This window comes from Pongo pygmaeus, chromosome 8, assembly GCF_028885625.2.
Source record: "Pongo pygmaeus isolate AG05252 chromosome 8, NHGRI_mPonPyg2-v2.0_pri, whole genome shotgun sequence".
In the NCBI taxonomy this organism is placed as follows: domain Eukaryota; kingdom Metazoa; phylum Chordata; class Mammalia; order Primates; family Hominidae; genus Pongo; species Pongo pygmaeus.
This window is the reverse complement of record NC_072381.2, coordinates 29585757-29603993: the sequence shown is the minus strand read 5'-3', so window position 1 is coordinate 29603993 and position 18237 is coordinate 29585757. Positions and strand designations below refer to the sequence as shown.

Sequence of the window (18237 nt, the reverse complement as noted above, 5' to 3'; positions counted from 1 at the left end):
GTTTCCTATTTTGTCATTTTACCAATCTAGAAGGGATGGCAGAGTTAGAGCAGGTTTAAAATGGCCATTGGGGTGCCAACTGATAAAATTCAATTTTATATTTTTTTGGTGTATCAGAGTTTCTCTATTTGTTATATGGTTGTCCAATAAAGTGATCATACATAGATGTTCAAATGTTACCCTAACAAACAAATATAGACCTAAATGGTGTCACCTCACTCCCTTGTTTCACTCTACCTAACATCAAGACTGTTCTCTGCAAAAATAAAAGAGCTCTGCAGCTTTCTCTACCCTTCTGACTACTCAGGCAGGCACAAAACTTGAATTCACCTTAGGTTCTTTCTCTCAAATGACACACTGGTATCAAACAGATCTAAATCCATTGCTGGTATGCTTTAATCAGATGCACAACACATACACAAACTTCTTTTTCTCCAAATACTTTTTTAAGCCATGACCAGTGCAAGTGCTCCCAACTCTCAACACCTGTTCTTATAGCATCCATCTACAACAAATATTTACACATACAACATGGATGCCTATACAACATCCATTACACACATGTAGAATAGGCATCCATCCAACATTTACACACTGTTGTATAGGCATCTACAACAAATATTTACACACTGCCTATTATCTGTCAAGCACTAGGAATAGAGCAGTGGTTAAGAAAGACAGAGACTCTGCTCTTATACACAGCATCAACCACTGACATCTTTAGACACAGCTCAGCTATACTATCAGTGCTTAAGAACAACAGGCCAACCTGATTTGAACCATCAGCGCTTAATATAAATTATTTAATTGTTAAGAAAAACCTGAACAAGTAAACTCACTAATTTTACTTGTTTTAATCATTTTAATCGTCTACTGATGAGAAGAGTCAATAAAAGCTTAATTTAAATAACACGGATGTCTCCATTGAGAAAAAAATATGTCAAATGGACATTTCAGAAATATGGAGAACAATCTAAATGAACAATCTAAACAGACTAAATGGAAAACAATCTGTAAAGATTAAAGTTGCTATAAAACTTATCTAAGGATGTAACAGTCTTCAATTAACATACAAGGAGAAGTACTTGGAAAGGCTGCACAATTTCCCCTGTATAAACAGATAATTCCATGGCAGGTAATCGAGTTTCTTCCTACAAGTTTAAGAATACTATATATAAATTATGCACATGCTTGTGATTAGCAAACACACTTTGTGAAATTTAAACTCGAATTTACTCTGTCAGAAATTTTACATTACGAGCGTCCGAACTGACATAGATGTGCTGTATGTTATGTCTTTCATTACATTTGGTTTTGAGGAAAGAACAGGGTTGTGGAGAAGCTGCCTCTAACACCATATGTTTGAACTGGGGTAATGTTTAGGTTCTTCATTTCTAAAATAGAGATATTACCTTCCCTCACAGTGTTGTTTTAAGGAATAAACTAAAATGAACATAAGACAATTAGCATCAAACTGCATGGAAGGAAGGGTTAGAAAGTGAACAAAGTACAAAATACAGTAAAACATAATGTTGAGCCCTAAAGGGGATATAATCTAAGTGAAAAAACTGAAATTACAATGTTTAAGTGTTGTAACAAAAGAGTATTGGATTCAACAGGACAGCAATGAAAGAAAGAACATGTTCTATTTAGCAAAAGCTCAGGACAGGAAAGATAACGGCAAGTCCTAAGAAATGTCCAAGTTTGCAACAGATGAATTACAGAGAATTAAGAGTGCAACAGGTGGAGACCAAGCTAGTAAAACAGACTGCAACCATCCTGTCAAGTGCTTGCTATAATCTAAGCATGGACTTTATCATCTGGATGTTTAAAAAACCACTAGAATTTTCTAAGCAACGAGCTGACACAATTCAATTTAAATGGTATAATGATGCCATTGTTAAGAGGATAGACTGGGTAAGAAGATAATCGGGAGATTATTTCAAGAGAACCTGGCCAGGTACGGTGGCTCGCACCTGTAATCCCAGCACGTTGGGAGGCCAAGGCCAGAAGACTGCTTGAGGCCAAAAGTTTGAGACCAGTCTGAGCAATATGGTGATTTTTACAAATTAACAAACAGAGAGAGATGACCTGAATTTCAGTAAGTGAAATCTCCACAAAAGATTTTTACAATTAAAAGAGAGAGAGACAATCTGAATTTCAATGAGGGCTAGGAGAAAGAGCCCAAGATTTGTCAATGGGTGGATGGGTGAGAATGTTTAAGAATAAGGCAAAGTTAGGGAGAACAGTGCTGTCAATTACTGCGAATCTAAGAATAAATTGTGGGAAAGGGAGAAATTAGGGACACATTGTATATGAGGATATGTAACAAACACTAAGAGTTTACAGAAGGTAAGTAGATATGTAAGTCTGAACTAGAACTAAAGATTTGGTAGTCATAACAGTAACAAAATGACTATCAAGGAATATGGTGAACAAGAAAAGAAAAAGAACCAAACAGAGGAAAAAAGGCTGAGATGCTGATATGTAAGAAGCAAGAAGGAACAGAAACAGGCAACTGAAGGAGGGTAGTATCACAGAAGCCAGAGAAAGATTTTCAAAAAGGAGTTAAAAAGTGTTAAATGTACAAAGGTGACATAGGATAAATACTTTCAAAGGGCCATCAGAATTTTAACTGACAAGGATTTTTAAAGTAAAATTTTCTGTGAGCAAATTGTCAAAATTATAGGAACTTAAGAAACCAAAATGTCCTATGGAAAATATATTAACTATAGCATTAATTCAGATTTCATCTCTCAATATTTCTCTTTGCAAATTTAATTCTGTCACAGGGTAAATCTGACATGTTATGTATGAATTTTGGTACAAACCATCTTTACCGAATTTGACATTTGGAACAAGCATTAATCTGACACATTATGTACTGTATGATATATATACTAAAGTATATGGTTGAATAACAAGGAAAATTCAAATAACATGCATAATACATATGCATGTATTACATGCATCTAACATGTAATAAGAAAATTTAAAAAAAAAAGTATAGTTGAGTTTCTGCTCAACTATAAATATTAATCTATATTAATCTAAATTTTAAGGAGGCTACAAGTTTTTTTTTAGGATTCTTTAAAATCACACTGTAGTTCAAGGAGAGAGGAAATCAGAAACAAAAGAAATCCAACTATTTGAGCCCTTTTGTCAACAAATTAAATCAATGTGAATTAACGTATCAAGCCTCTCTCTCCTAAACCCACAGGACATTTAAAAGCACATCAACACTTACTAATGGTCTGCTAATGGATCTACCTGTGACAATTTATTTACTGCATTTTAATTTCCTTTGATTCTTAAAATATACTATGAAGTACAAGTTTCAGATTGTGAATGGTCTATGCAAATTTCATCACATTGCTTATGTTGTGTCACACCTTCCAAGTGGCTGTTCTTAAATTTTTCTGTAACTTTTTAAACATGCTATGATTATTGACACTGAGTTGGATAAACGCAATTTAGGTTGCAATGTTTAACTTCGACTCTTCAGACTTAAGGTCCAATTCAGACATTAACACTCCTTATCTTATGGTCCACAATTTAACTTTCTAATCGCAAACTGAAACCAATAATGAAATGTTATACAGACATTAGTTTTAAAATATCTCTATTCATATTAGGTATTAATAGAAAACTGAGACGATTTATAAACTAAACTGTCAAGACAATGATCACAAAAACAGAAAATTGAAGAGACAGTTACTTGACTTTAACAAATTACTTAAACCATTATTGTTATAAATTAAGCACCTGACTTAATTCAGAGGCAAGAAACAGTTCTGAGGCTAGATAATTATAAATTAAAGAAAAAAGCTAAATATTGCTAACTCTACACCTAACTCTATACAGAAACATTCTAAAAGACTTTTTTAAAAATTTATAATTCAGAGCCAAAGGAAATAATGTAATATATAAGAAACTTAGAAGAAACTTAGAAACTATAGTTCAACGTGCAGCATCTAGTAATAATGGCATACCTTTTCTTTCTGTTTTCTGTGCAGGGACAGAAGATGTGGGTGTAGGCAGTTTTGATAAAGTAGATGCTCCATTAGCATCAAATGATTTCTTTGGCTGGTGATCAGACTGTAGCGTAAATGGACTAGAAGGAACAGTGCTTGGGGTAGCAGTTGGATGAACCACTGGTTTGATGGGGTGCTGTACTGGCGTAGAACTACTGTGAGTCTCTGCTCTTGGCAGTCTGTAGTCTCTGTCATTGTGTCTGCTTGTTTGAGACAAAATATTCTGTGGGAGCAAACTACTGGCATCACTGGAATGCTTGTCTTCCACTTTAGTTCACAGTTCGAAAAAACAGATGTTGGAATGACAGAAGGGGGAAGAAAAAAGATTACATTAGAATCCTACCTTTAACATCAGCTAATTTAGCAACATACTTGTACTTACATATTCTTTTATAAAACTGCAAACCCAGTTAGTATCTGCAGTTTTACCACTGGCATGTAAATATGCAATACTGGAAGAGGAGGAGTTTTTGCTCAACTATAAATATTCACCTATACTCATATTTCAAGGGTGCTACACATTTTTTAAGGATTCCTTAGAATCACACTGTAGTTCAAACAAAACATTAAAAAAAAAAAAAATCAACATATGGAGTTATAATATCATCTCATAAAATTTTTAAAAATGTTTTAAAAGCAGAAAAAGTAAATGCTTCGTTCTTGTACACTATGGGTTATAGATTTTAATAACTGAATTATTCACAGTGGTTCAACTGCAAAGGAATATTAGGCTTTATTAGCCTGGTCTTTCTGAATACTAAGTTAGCTATAATTAGTTGCCTCTAAAGCAGTTTATACGAAGGCTTAAATGAAATCATTTTAAGATGACTGAAGTTATGATGAACTGTGAACACAGTAAAGCAATCTGTAGTATTTTTAATGTTACAAATACCAGAGAGTTAATAAAATCATGATGCATAATGCTATCTGAAAATAGAAGTCCAACACCCGCAGCATAGTCAGAACAATCTACTTATTACTAGGTGTATTAAAAACAAATCCTCTTTCAATTTAAAGCCACAAAAATACTTTAAGCTCAGAAATACTGAAAACAGTTTAAAATCTATCAATTTAAATTCTAACACGATGATTCCACAAAACAGTACAAAAGAACGAAAATTTCAACTATCATGTTGAAGTTCAAAGTGTCCAATCTAAATTACAATATTCCCAACAATAACTAAAGAATTAAAATAACCTCCAAGGAGAGAAACGACCTAAAATCCAAGCATGTGATGTACAATTATTTTACTAAAGGATGCCCTCTCTGTTGATTATTGTATTGTTTTTTCCAATTCACAGCTCCTCCAATTGTAAAGACCAAGACAAAACAACGAAGGAGGAACATTCAAACTAGAAGTCAGTTTCAAAGTTGTCAGTACACAACCACTACATGGTACACCACAACAAAAGGTACCGGAATACCACCCAAAAAGTCAATCACATCGAAGCACAAGGTCTTTTGACAATGACTTACTATATAAAATTCAGTGTTATAAATGATACAATATAAAAATCTACAAAAATGAACAGAATACAAACATCTGTTGTATGATAGTAATATGTAAGTAAGCTATCAACTTGCATGAACATAAAATTTAAAAAATTTTATTCTACAGTTTCTACCTGCAATGAGGATACTACTAAGACAGAAACCTTTAGAGACAGACATAACAGGAATAATATCATGCCCAACCCTGTATACAATTTTTATTTCCTCAACCAAGAAAACTTCCTTTCAGTTCTATATCGCTAGTCAAAATGTATCAAGCGTATGTACTCCAATGAAAATTAAAGATGCTACTTCTAACATTTTTGAATTAAAAAAACAAAAAGGGCAGCAGCATTACAGGAACAGGGGACGCTATAGCTGTAACAGCTTTCTATACTTACAACTCTAGATAAAGACAGTTAAAGCAGTGCCTATTTGTCACCCTCCCAGAGGGTGGTGCTTTGCTTGCCCTGACTGGAGAGAGGGGAGGTATGCTACTGGCATCTAGTGAGGAGAGGCCAGTTATGGTGCTCAACAACCTACAAAACAGGAAAGCCTTCCATAACAAACAATTACTTCACCCAAAGTATCATTAGTGCTTCTGTTGAGAAACCCTAAGTAAGGTTTCTCTAAACATAGAGCCATCAACACATAAAGCACAGGTTTGCAAAAATAAAAATTAGTAGCAGTTAAAAGCAAATTAAAAATTTTATCCATATAATTTTCAGTATCAAGTTGTGGAGAATATTAACATTTGATAAAATATTTTATTTTATTTTTTTTGAAAGAGTCTCACTCTGTCACCCAGGCTGGAGTGCAATGGCATGAATCTCGCCTCACTGAAACCTCTGCCTGCCTCAGCCTCCCAAGTGGCTGGGATTACAGGTGCGCACCACCACGCCCAGCTTATTGTATTTTTAGTAGAGACGGGGTTTCGCCACATTGGCCGGGCTGGTCTCAAACTCTTGACCTCAGATGATCCACCCGCCTCAGCCTCCGAAAGTGCTGGGATTACAGGCGTGAGCCACCGTGCCTGGCCTTTGTTAAAATATTTTAGTGCTTTACAAACACTTAATATATTGCAAAAAAACAAAAACAAAAACCTCATTAAAACCTACTTTATCTCTTTACGTGTAAAAATCTTCTGAATCCTTCCCCCTCTGCCATCCCCTAAAGTTCTTTTATTGGTAGTCAAGAACAAGCTTTAAGCCATACTCTACACAAACACCAATACACTGAAACACAAGGCAACACTCTGCCAATATGTTTTGGATAGACTAAGTTAAACACTTGAATGGCTTATTCACTTTATTACTAAGTTGACCAATTTTTTAAAAAAGCAACAACACAGCTAAGGTTCTTTCTCAAACATTACCTAAACTAAAAAAAAAGTGTGATACATGACTACATTTCAACACAAGCACAAACACAATGACTCATCATTTGCCTATCTAGGAATTTAACTGAAGGCAGTAATCAGAGAAGTGGGCAGATATGAAATCATAATCTTGTTTATAGTAGAAAAAGGCTGAAAACCTCCCAAGTTTTCATTGATAGGGGATTATTTATCAATGAAGGTATATCTATGCAATCAATATAACAAATGCAGAATTATAAACAGACATAAAAACATATTCCTGATACATTACTGAATAAAAGAACAGGTAAAAAACAGCAACACAGAATCCCATTTTTCAAATACATACATATATAATTTGTATACACATTTATATGCATACAGAAAAAAGTATATATTCCAAAATGTTCCAAGGTCATGGAATTTAAAAATTTTACCTATTTACAAATATGGCCTACTTTTGAAATCATGAAGAAAAACAAGTTAAAAAGTTATTTTTATACTTATCTATCACTTATCACTCATTTTCTATTTTTTTCTTTTTTTTTTTTTGGAGACAGAGTCTTGCTCTGTCGCTCAGGCTGGAGTACAGTGGCGCAATCTCAGCTTACAGCAACCTCCACCTCCTGGGTTCAAGCGATTCTCCTGCCTCAGCCTCCCGAGTGGCTGGGATTACAGGCATGCGCCACCACACCTAGCTAATTTTTGTATTTTACTAGAGACAGAGTTTCACCATGTTGGCCAGGATGGGCTCGATCTCTTGACTTTGTGATCCGCCTGCCTCGGCCTCCCAAAGTGCTGGGATTACAGGTGTGAGCCATCGCGCCCAGCCATCTGTCACTCATTTTCTATGCATCCCCTCCCCTGCAATTTGTTCAAAAAACCCACAAGCTGGGTGCAACTTGTTTATGTCTAGAGGAAAACCTCTGTCTCATTTTTAATTGTTTGACAAAAGTCAGTTAATTAAGGTGTAAAAAGAAATGGGACTAGAATCTAATCCTTCCATCTCAAAATTCAATGTTCTTTAATATGCCAACTTCAGTACTTTATACCATTAAAAAAATTATATACAATTTCACTGATTTAAAAATTTAATATTTAACACTTAATCCTGCAGATGTATGTTACTGTTTCATCTTAAATATTTTCTCCCATCAAAAACTCAATAATCTCTTCTAAGACCAAACACACCCCCAACTTTTTGGTTTCAGTTGTAGGAGCAGGATTGAAACACTGCAGTCTAAGAATTCCCAGAAAACATCATCTTGAAATTCTTCTCAAAATTGCAAAAGGAAACCAAGAAGTCTATGTGGCAGTTAAATTTTTTTTTTTTTTTTTTTTTTTGAGACGGAGTCTGACTCTGTTGCCAGGCTAGAGTGCAGTGGCAAGATCATAGCCAAACTCCAGGGCTCGTCATCTTCTTGACTCAGCCTCCCAAGTGGCTGGGACTACAGCTGGGTGGTTAATTTTTAATTCTGTGGACACTGGGTCTTGCCATGTTGCACAGGCCAGTCTCAAACTCTTGGCCTCAAGCCATCCTCCTGCCTCAGCCTCCCAAAGGGCTAGGATTGCAGCAGGCATGAGCCACAGCACTGGGAATAAATTTTATTCAAGGTAAGGGAAGCCAGTGGAAATAGAGTACCTTTAATAAAGCTTCAAATTTGGAGAAGGAATTACAAAACAAATGTATGTTATACAAAATTGTCCCACTAGCACAAAATTTGGCCTCAGAAGAACACTGAAGTATTCCCACGGTTTGATTTATAGATGAAGAGCACCTTGGAACAAAAAGGTGTAAGTTTTCTAGTAGACATTTTAAAATTGTGTGGAAATTCAAACTAGAGATGTTACATAGATCTATGATCATGGTGAAATTAGTTTCAAAATACAAGGATAAACAAGTTACTCACTGGTAACATAAAAAAAAAAAGTAGCTATTCTGGTGTCACTGTGTGTGGCTATGATTCAATTATTAGACTAAAACCCGGTGAGATTTGTGTACAGTTTAATAGGACACAACTTAAGGGCAGGCAGGTAGGGTGGGAGAGGAAGCTCCTGACTGGGGGGATCAGGGGAAACCAATCCAAAACAAAATTTTACTGTTTGCAATTCAACTCCATTATAGCCATACTGTGTAGTGGGAAACACGTACTTGTACTACTCGACCGCGTATCTTTTCCCTTTTCAGGGACCGAAATGGTGGAGGGTAGGGGATAATAAATCCAACATAAAAGAATCTCCATATGTTTCTATTTATTTTAATTTACATATGTAGAGAGCAATGGATACAGATTTGAAAAATAAATATGAATAAGTCAAACATATATTTCAAAGAAAAAAAATTAATACTTACTTCCACTGGCAAACCCACTAGTGGCTGTTGCTTGCATCACCTCTCTTCTGTAATCCCTATCTTTTGGGAAGCTGTTGACTGCCATCTTGTTTGCTTCTTTTTGTCTCTGTTCTCTAAAAAAAAAAAAAAAAGATAAACACATAAAAATTACATTAAGGGCATGAGTTTCCATAATAAACAGCTCTGGCCAAATGCCTAACAAATGGTATATAGAAAACAAAAGGAGTGAACATGGTCATAATTTAACTGGTGTGGGAGATGGAACGTAGCAAACAGAACACTAACGTGTCTCACTAAAGGCAAAACCGTACCAATTATTATACCACTAACGCCATTAACCAAAGCTCAGCAATTTTAATTCTACATGTGAAAGAAACATTACGGCCTTATTAAACTATTAAAATTTCCATCAAAATTAAAGATGCATAAATATAGGTGAGTATTTTATTAACTATACTGACTATTCAAAAGGCCTTTGTGAACAGCTGCCTATCTATCCTAGATTTTTTTTTTTTTTTGGAGATAGCATCTTGCTCTGTTGCTCAGGCTAGAGTGCAGTGGCACCATGATGGCTCACAGCAGCTTTGGCCTCTTAGGCTCAAGCCATCCTCCCACCTCAGCCTCCTTAGTAGCTAGGACTATAAGTGCATGCTACCACTCACAGCTAACTTTTTGTAGAGGCAGGGTCTCACTATGTTGCCAGGGCTGGCCTCAAACTCCTGGGCTCAAGTGATCCTCCCGTCTTGGCCTCCCAAAGTTCTGGGATTACAGGCATGAGCCACTGCACCTGGCCAGGTTTTTTGTTTTTAAAAGTAAAGACAAACTATGGAAAACATGAAGGGGCAACCAACCACTGCAACTAAAAAGTGTAGATGGGCAGCACTATAAAAAAGCTAAATTAGAATGTTTAATGCTGTAAGATGTTAACCAGTAGAACCAAGCTAGAGAAATAATGTTTAATTAGATTAAAAGCTAATTACCTTTCAAGCCACTCTTTTGGTTTTTCCCATTGTGAAACTTCCGTTCGACAATTGTAGTAGTACTTTTTCCCAGAAGAGCTAATATGCTCAGACCAGTCATCTGCAGAATCATAAGGCTTAAAAATATATTTTTTACAATTAGAAAATGTTAATACTATTTAATCACATGAAATATCAAGAACATCAAAGCACACATACAGGAAAACACTTATGATACAGGTACTCTGAACTAAAATGCAATTATCTGTGTAAGTATAAGACCTTAGTTTATGAAAGTCTTCAAAGACAACAGAACTTTATAAAATATCAAAATTAAGCAGAATAAAAATTAGATTGTTAGGCACAGAAAGAAAACTGTGAAATTAACATCACCTTGATTTTAGAAAGCATGACACAATCTCCCACCACAATTTTAATTGCTGAAATCCAGTAACATGGGGGTGAGGAATGCACTCTCGACTAGATGATGGCATGAAATCATCAGTTCTAAATTCTAAGGCACAATAGTAATTACATATGGTATAAAAGAGAACAATCTTGCCTGTATTAACTGTTACTCAGTGAAAAAAGGAACCAAAATATGTAAACATAAACAGAAAGCTAATTAAAAGCTCTAAGTTTGTTTCACCTTCAAAATTGACAAGACAGATCAAGTACACATAACTAGAATCTTGTTCTCATGTAATATACAGGATTGGCAGTATCACTCATTTTCCCGTAACTAAAAATGGTCTTTCAAAAATTCTCAGGTACAGTCTCTTCCAGGTATTTTTACAGGCAATGTAACATCATAATGAAATTAGAAAGATCTGAAAGGTCTATTTTCCACAAAACGAATATCACAAAGATTAGTTAAGTGTCTGATTGCACCCAGGAAATCTGGCAGAATCTCAAGTATCCTGGTTGAATTCTTTAATTATTTTTTCAAAGGAGCTTACTGAAATAACATTGATAATATTTTGTCAAATAGCTAGAAAAGAGGATTTTGAGTGTTCCCAACACAAATAAATGTTTGAGATGATAGACACGCAAATTACTCATTTTAACATTATAAAAATATACTGTATGTATCGAAACATCACTATGTACCCCATAAATATGTAGAATTGTCAATTTAGAAAAATCAAAAAATATTTAAAAAGATTAAACCACTTAAAAAAATGAAATAATGTACTATACTATCATAGCCTATCCTTCCGGGTTCACTGTATCGTGACACAATTTTCAAGCTTAAGGAAATGAAGTCTTATTCACTGCCTTACCCTTGGCCCAGCTTTAATTTTAACAACTAGGAAACAAGCTGAGAGAACTTATGAGTTGTCCATAGGTCACAAAACTAATTAGTGGTTTATCAAAGGACAAAAAACTCTCGTTTCCCAATGCCTATTATTTCCACTAAATTAACAACAATTCTGGAAATTCCCCTAATAATTCTGAAGGCAGTTGGAAAAAGATCACAGACTCTGCCATGTATTTATATGCTCAGGTTTACATCCCAAAATAATAAGGGTGGCAAAGGAGCCCTGTGCCCTCACACCTCAAAAAGCAGTGGAGAGTTAATTCTCAATCCCACTAGCTTCCAGAAGCCTATAACCAAGCTTTAGGAACCCAATCACAAAGGGCCAAATTCAGAAAAAGTTCTTCTCTACCACCTACTCCTCCCTATACATACATTATTATGCAGCTGATCCCTTCTACAGATGTTAACTGGAAGACTTGGTTTGCTTGCCACGTGGTTATGTGGAATTACTGAACAGAAGAGGTAGAATGAGATTTGAGACTAGTGGACAGAGGACACCAGAGGTCAGTATGGTCTAGGCCAGTGCTCTTCTGAGTGATGGTATGCCAACTTATCCTGGAGGAAATAAGGAGTTTGCATTTGAATATATAAACATACTGTTTCTTTCACAGAAGTTGTGCTTTAAGAAAAAAAAAAAAGTCAGCTGAACTAAACATTCTATTTAAGTGATTAACATTCTGGCACAACCTCTAGGACAGAAAGTTCACAAACCCGAGCACCGGTCTACCACACTACATTGATTTTGCCTATCAAATTATAGATTAGTTCAAGCTGATGCCTTACACTTAACAAAATTCCAGGGCTGAGCATACAATCACAAACCAATAACTTAATTTTTTCCACCCCACTGCCATCCTCAAGGGGTTAAGGAAAAAGAAACCCTTCAAATTATGGGATAATTTTTACAATGCCGATGTGCAATAGCAGGTGTCAAATTTCTTAACTTTACAAAAAGAGTAACTAATATTGAGAACTTAAACAAAAGGCCTGCAAACATTTAAGTTTTCTAGATTTGGCCTGGGATGGTTGCCAACATATGCTCTAAAGCAGCTCTCCAAGTGTTATCCAGGAAACCTTGGAGAACCCCAACAGCCTTTCACAAGACCAAAACTATTTTCATAATAATACTAACATGATTATTTTTTTCTTCCTCATTTTACCACAAGCATATAGTGAAGTTTACCCAGAGGCTCAACAAAACACTGGATGTATCATAAAAGACTGAATGCAGAAGCAGATATGAAGTTATGAAATTCTAAGTGTCTTTTTCTATTAAGTCAAACATACCAAGATGTTCAATGTCTATTTTTTTAAAAATTACTTTTCATAAAGATGTTACATACGTTACCATATAATGGGTTTACAATTGATATTTTAAATGAAATGAATAGTTAATTTCCCGGTTTTAATTTTTAATATGGTAGATATTGATGAGACTCAAACTTTTTCTTTCCTTTCCGTTCTTCCCCGAGATGAGGTCTTGTTATACTGCCCAGGCTGGTTTCCAACTCCTGGACTCAAGCGAGCCTCCCTCCTCAGTCTTCCTAAGTAGCCAGGACTACAGGTGGGAAGCACCTCGCCTGGCTCAAGACTCAAAAGCTCCAAAGTATGCAGATGATACTTAGTTGATAACAAGAGGAGCTGGAATATGAATGCAAACTCATACAGGATTGAACTTAAGCACATCCCAGCAAATCAAAATTGGCATAGAATATTTAGAAGGGAAAATCTCAATTACAGTGTCTTTAAATAAAAATAAGCAACATTTTTTTTTCACTAATTCAGAGCCCCCTTTGAAAAATCAAATATGCACAACTAATCTAAAATTATCTACAAGTCATACCATGATTTTTTTATTTTACCTTTTATTATTATTTTTTTTTTGAGACAAGGTCTTGCTGTCGACCAGGCTGGAGGTGCAGTGGCGCAACCATAGTTCAACGCAGCAGCCTCAACCTTCTAGGCTCAAGCAATCCTTTGCTTCAGCCTTCCAAGTGGTTGGGACCACAGGAACACACCACCACACTTCGCTATTTATTTTTTTATTTTTATTTTTTTGTAGAGACAGGCGCTTACTATGTTGCCCAGGCTGGTTTTAAACTCCAAGCCTCAAATGATCCTCCTGCCTTGGCATTCCAAAGTGCTGGGATTATAGTTGTGAGCCACTGCGCCCAACATTCCCATGATTTTTTTTGTGAAGGAGGCATTCACCAAGCTTTTCTTAATCTTTACGTAAGCCAGGCTCTGCAGTAAACACCCCACAATAAATGTTTATCACAGGACTTAGCAGGGAAGTACATTAAATGTTAACGCCTTAATCTGATAATGAAAATAAAAGATAATTTCAACTTGGCTTTTAATAGTTAGCTTGATTTTAAAAAATCACCCATATACCCAAATATCTGTGTAGATAACTCTAAAGCCAACTTTTCAGGTAAGATTAAATTTACAGTTTCTAAGGGCTGTTTGTGTCATTCCCACTAGGTACATTATAATGCAAAAGACCACTACTTACGCACCTACAGGTGCAATCTAGAGAAACCAGAACGCGGATTCCAGAAACACAAAACATTTTATCTATTCTAGTAATGGTCTTCAACTTTCACTCACATAATTAAGTTCCCTGACACCCTTATGATTTGAATCATTCAAGCTTATCTATGCCCATTATTTATTTTTTCGGACTTCACTGGGTTAAACCCACTGCTGTAAAATCCTAATAATCAAAGTTTGTCTTCCCTGAATGAGGTGTTTGTTTTGTTTGCATTTGTGTTTCACAAAATAAAAAAAAAAACAATGCCCACAAGGGCTGCTGCTGTCCTAAGAGTAGACAAATACCAAAATCTAAACTGTCAATGACAAGTGGAACTTTAGGTTAGTGTTACTTTGTAAAGTAAGACTGTTTTCCAGGAAAACAGGCAGATTCATTCTAAAATCCTGAATATACATCTCGCTGAAAATGATTTGCTCCCCCTTCTCCCCACTTTGCCTCATCCTCCCTTCCCTACTTGAAGAAAAAAAAAGGAAAAAGAAAATGACCCATCACAAATAGTTTGACGATAGCACGCGTGAAGGCTTAGCGAGCTGTTTTTCTCAGTCCCAGTCCCACCCTTTGATAGTCCACTCTGTGATGCCAGAGCTGGGACAGTGCAAATTACTCTCTATTTAGCCAGGTGGCTTCCTTCCTCTTAGAAGCATTAGACGAATGAAAGGGAGGAGAAAGGAGCAGCCACAGTTGTTACCAGCTCTCAGCTACCATCCCACCACTAGAACTAGCTTCACCATACCCTCAGAGGTATTACTACCAGCTCTGTGGGGCTCCTCCTCTATGCTATTAGGTTCTAAAACCCCAAATTCATCCTGTTGTTCAATAGCCTTGAGTGGTGATTACTGTATGTGTTACCTCAGGGTTCCTTTGTTTTTTTGGCAGTATCTGCTTAACCAAACCCATATATTAAATTCTGTGTTAAAACAACTAACATGATTTTCTTTTTTGAGACAGTCTTGCTCTGTCACCCAGGCTGGAATGCAATGGGGTGATCTTGGCTCACTGCAACTTCCACCTCCCAGGTTCAAGTAATTCTCCTGCCTTAGCCTCCCAAGTAGCTGGGATTACAGGTGCTTGCCACCATGCCAGGATAACTTTTGTATCTTTAGTAGAGATGGGGTTTCACCATCTTGGCCTCAAGTGATCCACCTGCCTTGGCCTCCCAAGTGCTAGGATTACAAGAGCGAGCCACCGTCCTGGCCACTAGTGAAGTGCCTGGCCAATAGTATAATTTTCTAAATGGACACTAATACTATCTATTTATCCAAATATTATCCTAATGTCTCAATTTTCTATGGAAATGTACTATCCACACTGCTTCAACAAGAAACAAAAATAAAATCTGAAGGTCTTTTAACGTCAATTAAGACATGATGATCACTCAAATACTCAAAGCAAAATCAGCTGGACTCAACCTATACCTTTGTCGGCCTTCTCATTGTTTGTTCTTTCCTGTATTTTCTACACTGCTACCCGAGATAATTTTTTAAATTGCAAATATGATGTTATTTTACTGATTATATCCTTCAATACCTCTCCACTGCCTTATATATGTGTAATTAATATTCCTTGGCATGACATAGAACTTCTTATGATATGCCTCCCACTTACCTCTGTAACTTTAGCTCCTGCCATTTTTCCACACTGTCAAAATTCTGGCAGTTCTCTAACCGTGCTACACTATTTTACACTTCTATATCGTTGCAAGCTCTATTCCTTTGTATGCTATGAAGTCCAGAGCTCTTTTACTGCCTAAGTTTTAGCCTGTTGGGAAGCATTAGTTATACTTTACTATCTTCCTCACCCAAGCTGGGAGTCCTGTGTTGAGTGCCCCCCAAAACAACTTTAATAGGCACTGTTTACTTTTCTGTCTCTACCACAGGTCCCAGAATTCCTTTAAGATGGGCCACATTCCATATATATGCAGTTTAGCATATGCCTGGTGAATTAAAACCTTATTTTTTGCTGGATTAAAAATTTCATTTAAACCTATGACTTAAAATTCAAAATAAATAAGTTATTTCATTAAACTAAACTTCTGAAAATATTTAAAATCCCTCATTGGGTTTCACACCCTTGTGGACAGGTAACTGTATATCCCTAGTGTCTGGGAGAGTGTGTAAGACCCAGTAGATAATAAATATATCCTATAAGGAGTTTATACACTATGGAAAGAAAGTAAGCTTAACTTAGACCACTTTAAAGAAGTTTCAACCTGAAGTTCTTTTTATCTCAGATATCACAACGGAAAAACATTGCTTTGTACAGGAATCCTAATTAAGTAATACCAAAGATACTATCTTCTGACAACGCTCAGTTCCATTAATAAGCCTGGCTCGTTGGTTTAAAATAGGATAATAATAATAATATCAAATAAACACATTAAGACTGTGATTGAAACATTTAAAAAAAAAGACATTAGATTTTACAAGACTTGCCATGGGTTTTTTTTTTTTTTTTGCAATAAATTCCAAAGAAACAATACTGGACATGTTTATAATACTTACTGCATCTGAAGTTTTGCTTGGGTTATTGCTTGGATTAGAAGAATGTGAATTTGAACTATGAAGAGCACTGTGGTTGTGTGAATTTTCTTGTGGAGAGTAACTGGTCCCTTAAAAAAATAAAAACAAAGTGAATTACAAGTAAACTGTATTTCATGTTTAATCTAAACTGTTTTCTATCATACTAGACATTACTGTATATCTCTAAACGAACATCTTACATAAGCATTAGGAATATACACAGTCATACTTTTTATAGTATATAAAGTATCTGTGGACCTACTAAAGATGTGGCTTTAAAATATTATACATAGTTGTTATCCTGATATGCCCTGGCACAGCAGCATATAACAGAACCTTCTTGAGAGAAACAAAACCTTATCTTTATCATTTGTAGCAACTTCTGGGTTTTCCTAAAGTTTTACTGGACAAAAATAGAAGTACAATGTGCACAGAAAAAAGGCACAAGAACTCAAATGATACAGAACTAAAAGTCACTGTTATCAGTATGTTTTTGCAACTGTATTTCAATTTCTTAATAGTTTCCCCTATTTGCCTTTTAACAGTCTTGACAATTTTTCAAATAATACAGCATCAACTTTTTTCAAGAAGTTAAAGAGTCTTAGGGAAGGTGCTCACTTATAAGATGATAAAGATGACATCAAGAATCTTCCTAACAGGTCCAACTCTATCTAAAAATTGCTTAAGAGTAACTCAAGTTTTATGAAAATCTGTATAATGTCAGTGACCAGAGAAAAAAGTTTCTCTTGCTTCAAGAAAAAGCAAGGTATAAAAATCCAGACTTGCAAAAACACTTTGATGAATGACACAAAAAGGTTCACCAGAGAAGTCTAATGTTAGTATTTCAATTTCATTCCTTAATTCTAGATTTTTCAGCAACAAAGTAACATAATCCAAATGGTTTTTTTTTTTTTTAATAAGTGATCTGGGAGTGGCATGGAGGCTACACTATTATGAACAAAAACTGGAAGTGCAAAGAGCAATTTAAATGCTCCAGTGGTCCAGGAATTATCAGTTAGAACCAGGGTGGATAAAAGTAGAAATGACTTAGGAATATTAGTTCAATCAATAGAAACAACTAAATGGTAAGAGAAAAGGTGAACTGAGACAGATGATGACTATAAGGTTTTAGATATCCAAGTGACAATGGTCAGCAGATTAATACAGAACTAGGAATTCAGAAGAAAAGGTGTAAGCAGATATGGATTTGGAAGGTTTTTCTATTAGAGGTCAAAGGTAGGCGAGGGGACTAACTGCTTTGCATGTAAGCAGCAGGCACTAAAAGTTCATGGATGAAGTAAGAGTATGGCAGGAAAAAAGGCAATGGCCAAGATTTACCCTCAGATAAGGGTCTGCTTATAATGGGAACTACAAGCAAGATTCAAAGACCCAAGAAAGCTAGTGATGTCACAAAAGATCAATTACCTAAGTACAATGGTTACTTAAGAACAACGTAGGTGGTATGATAGAGGCATTTCCTAAAAAGCCTGATGGGTTCTTCTACTTATTTTGATTTCATCTTGCTGTATAGTATTCTATTTATATAGATAGAATACCCTAAACCCCCTTTTTTAAATAACAGGAAGCAAGAAATAAATCCTCAATAAATGCTCTAAGAATGAACACAATCAAGAAGAAATCAGTCAAA

The 18237-nt window shown here is 35.6% G+C and overlaps 1 protein-coding gene across 4 annotated transcripts in view; it reads right to left on the bottom strand.

Annotated features, from left to right (window-relative positions):
• WAC (WW domain containing adaptor with coiled-coil) overlaps nucleotides 1–18237 on the bottom strand; it is an 87787-nt gene that overhangs the window by 20843 nt on the left and 48707 nt on the right. For 3 of the 4 annotated variants that reach the window (XM_063669700.1, XM_063669702.1, XM_063669701.1), the window contains 4 exons: nucleotides 16572–16678; nucleotides 10217–10332; nucleotides 9237–9349; nucleotides 3993–4301 (listed from right to left, as the gene is read on the bottom strand). In XM_063669700.1, the coding sequence (XP_063525770.1) occupies nucleotides 3993–4301; nucleotides 9237–9349; nucleotides 10217–10332; nucleotides 16572–16678 (645 nt within the window). The remainder of the gene's footprint in view (nucleotides 1–3992; nucleotides 4302–9236; nucleotides 9350–10216; nucleotides 10333–16571; nucleotides 16679–18237) is intronic. The other variant, XM_063669703.1, reaches the window with a different exon arrangement.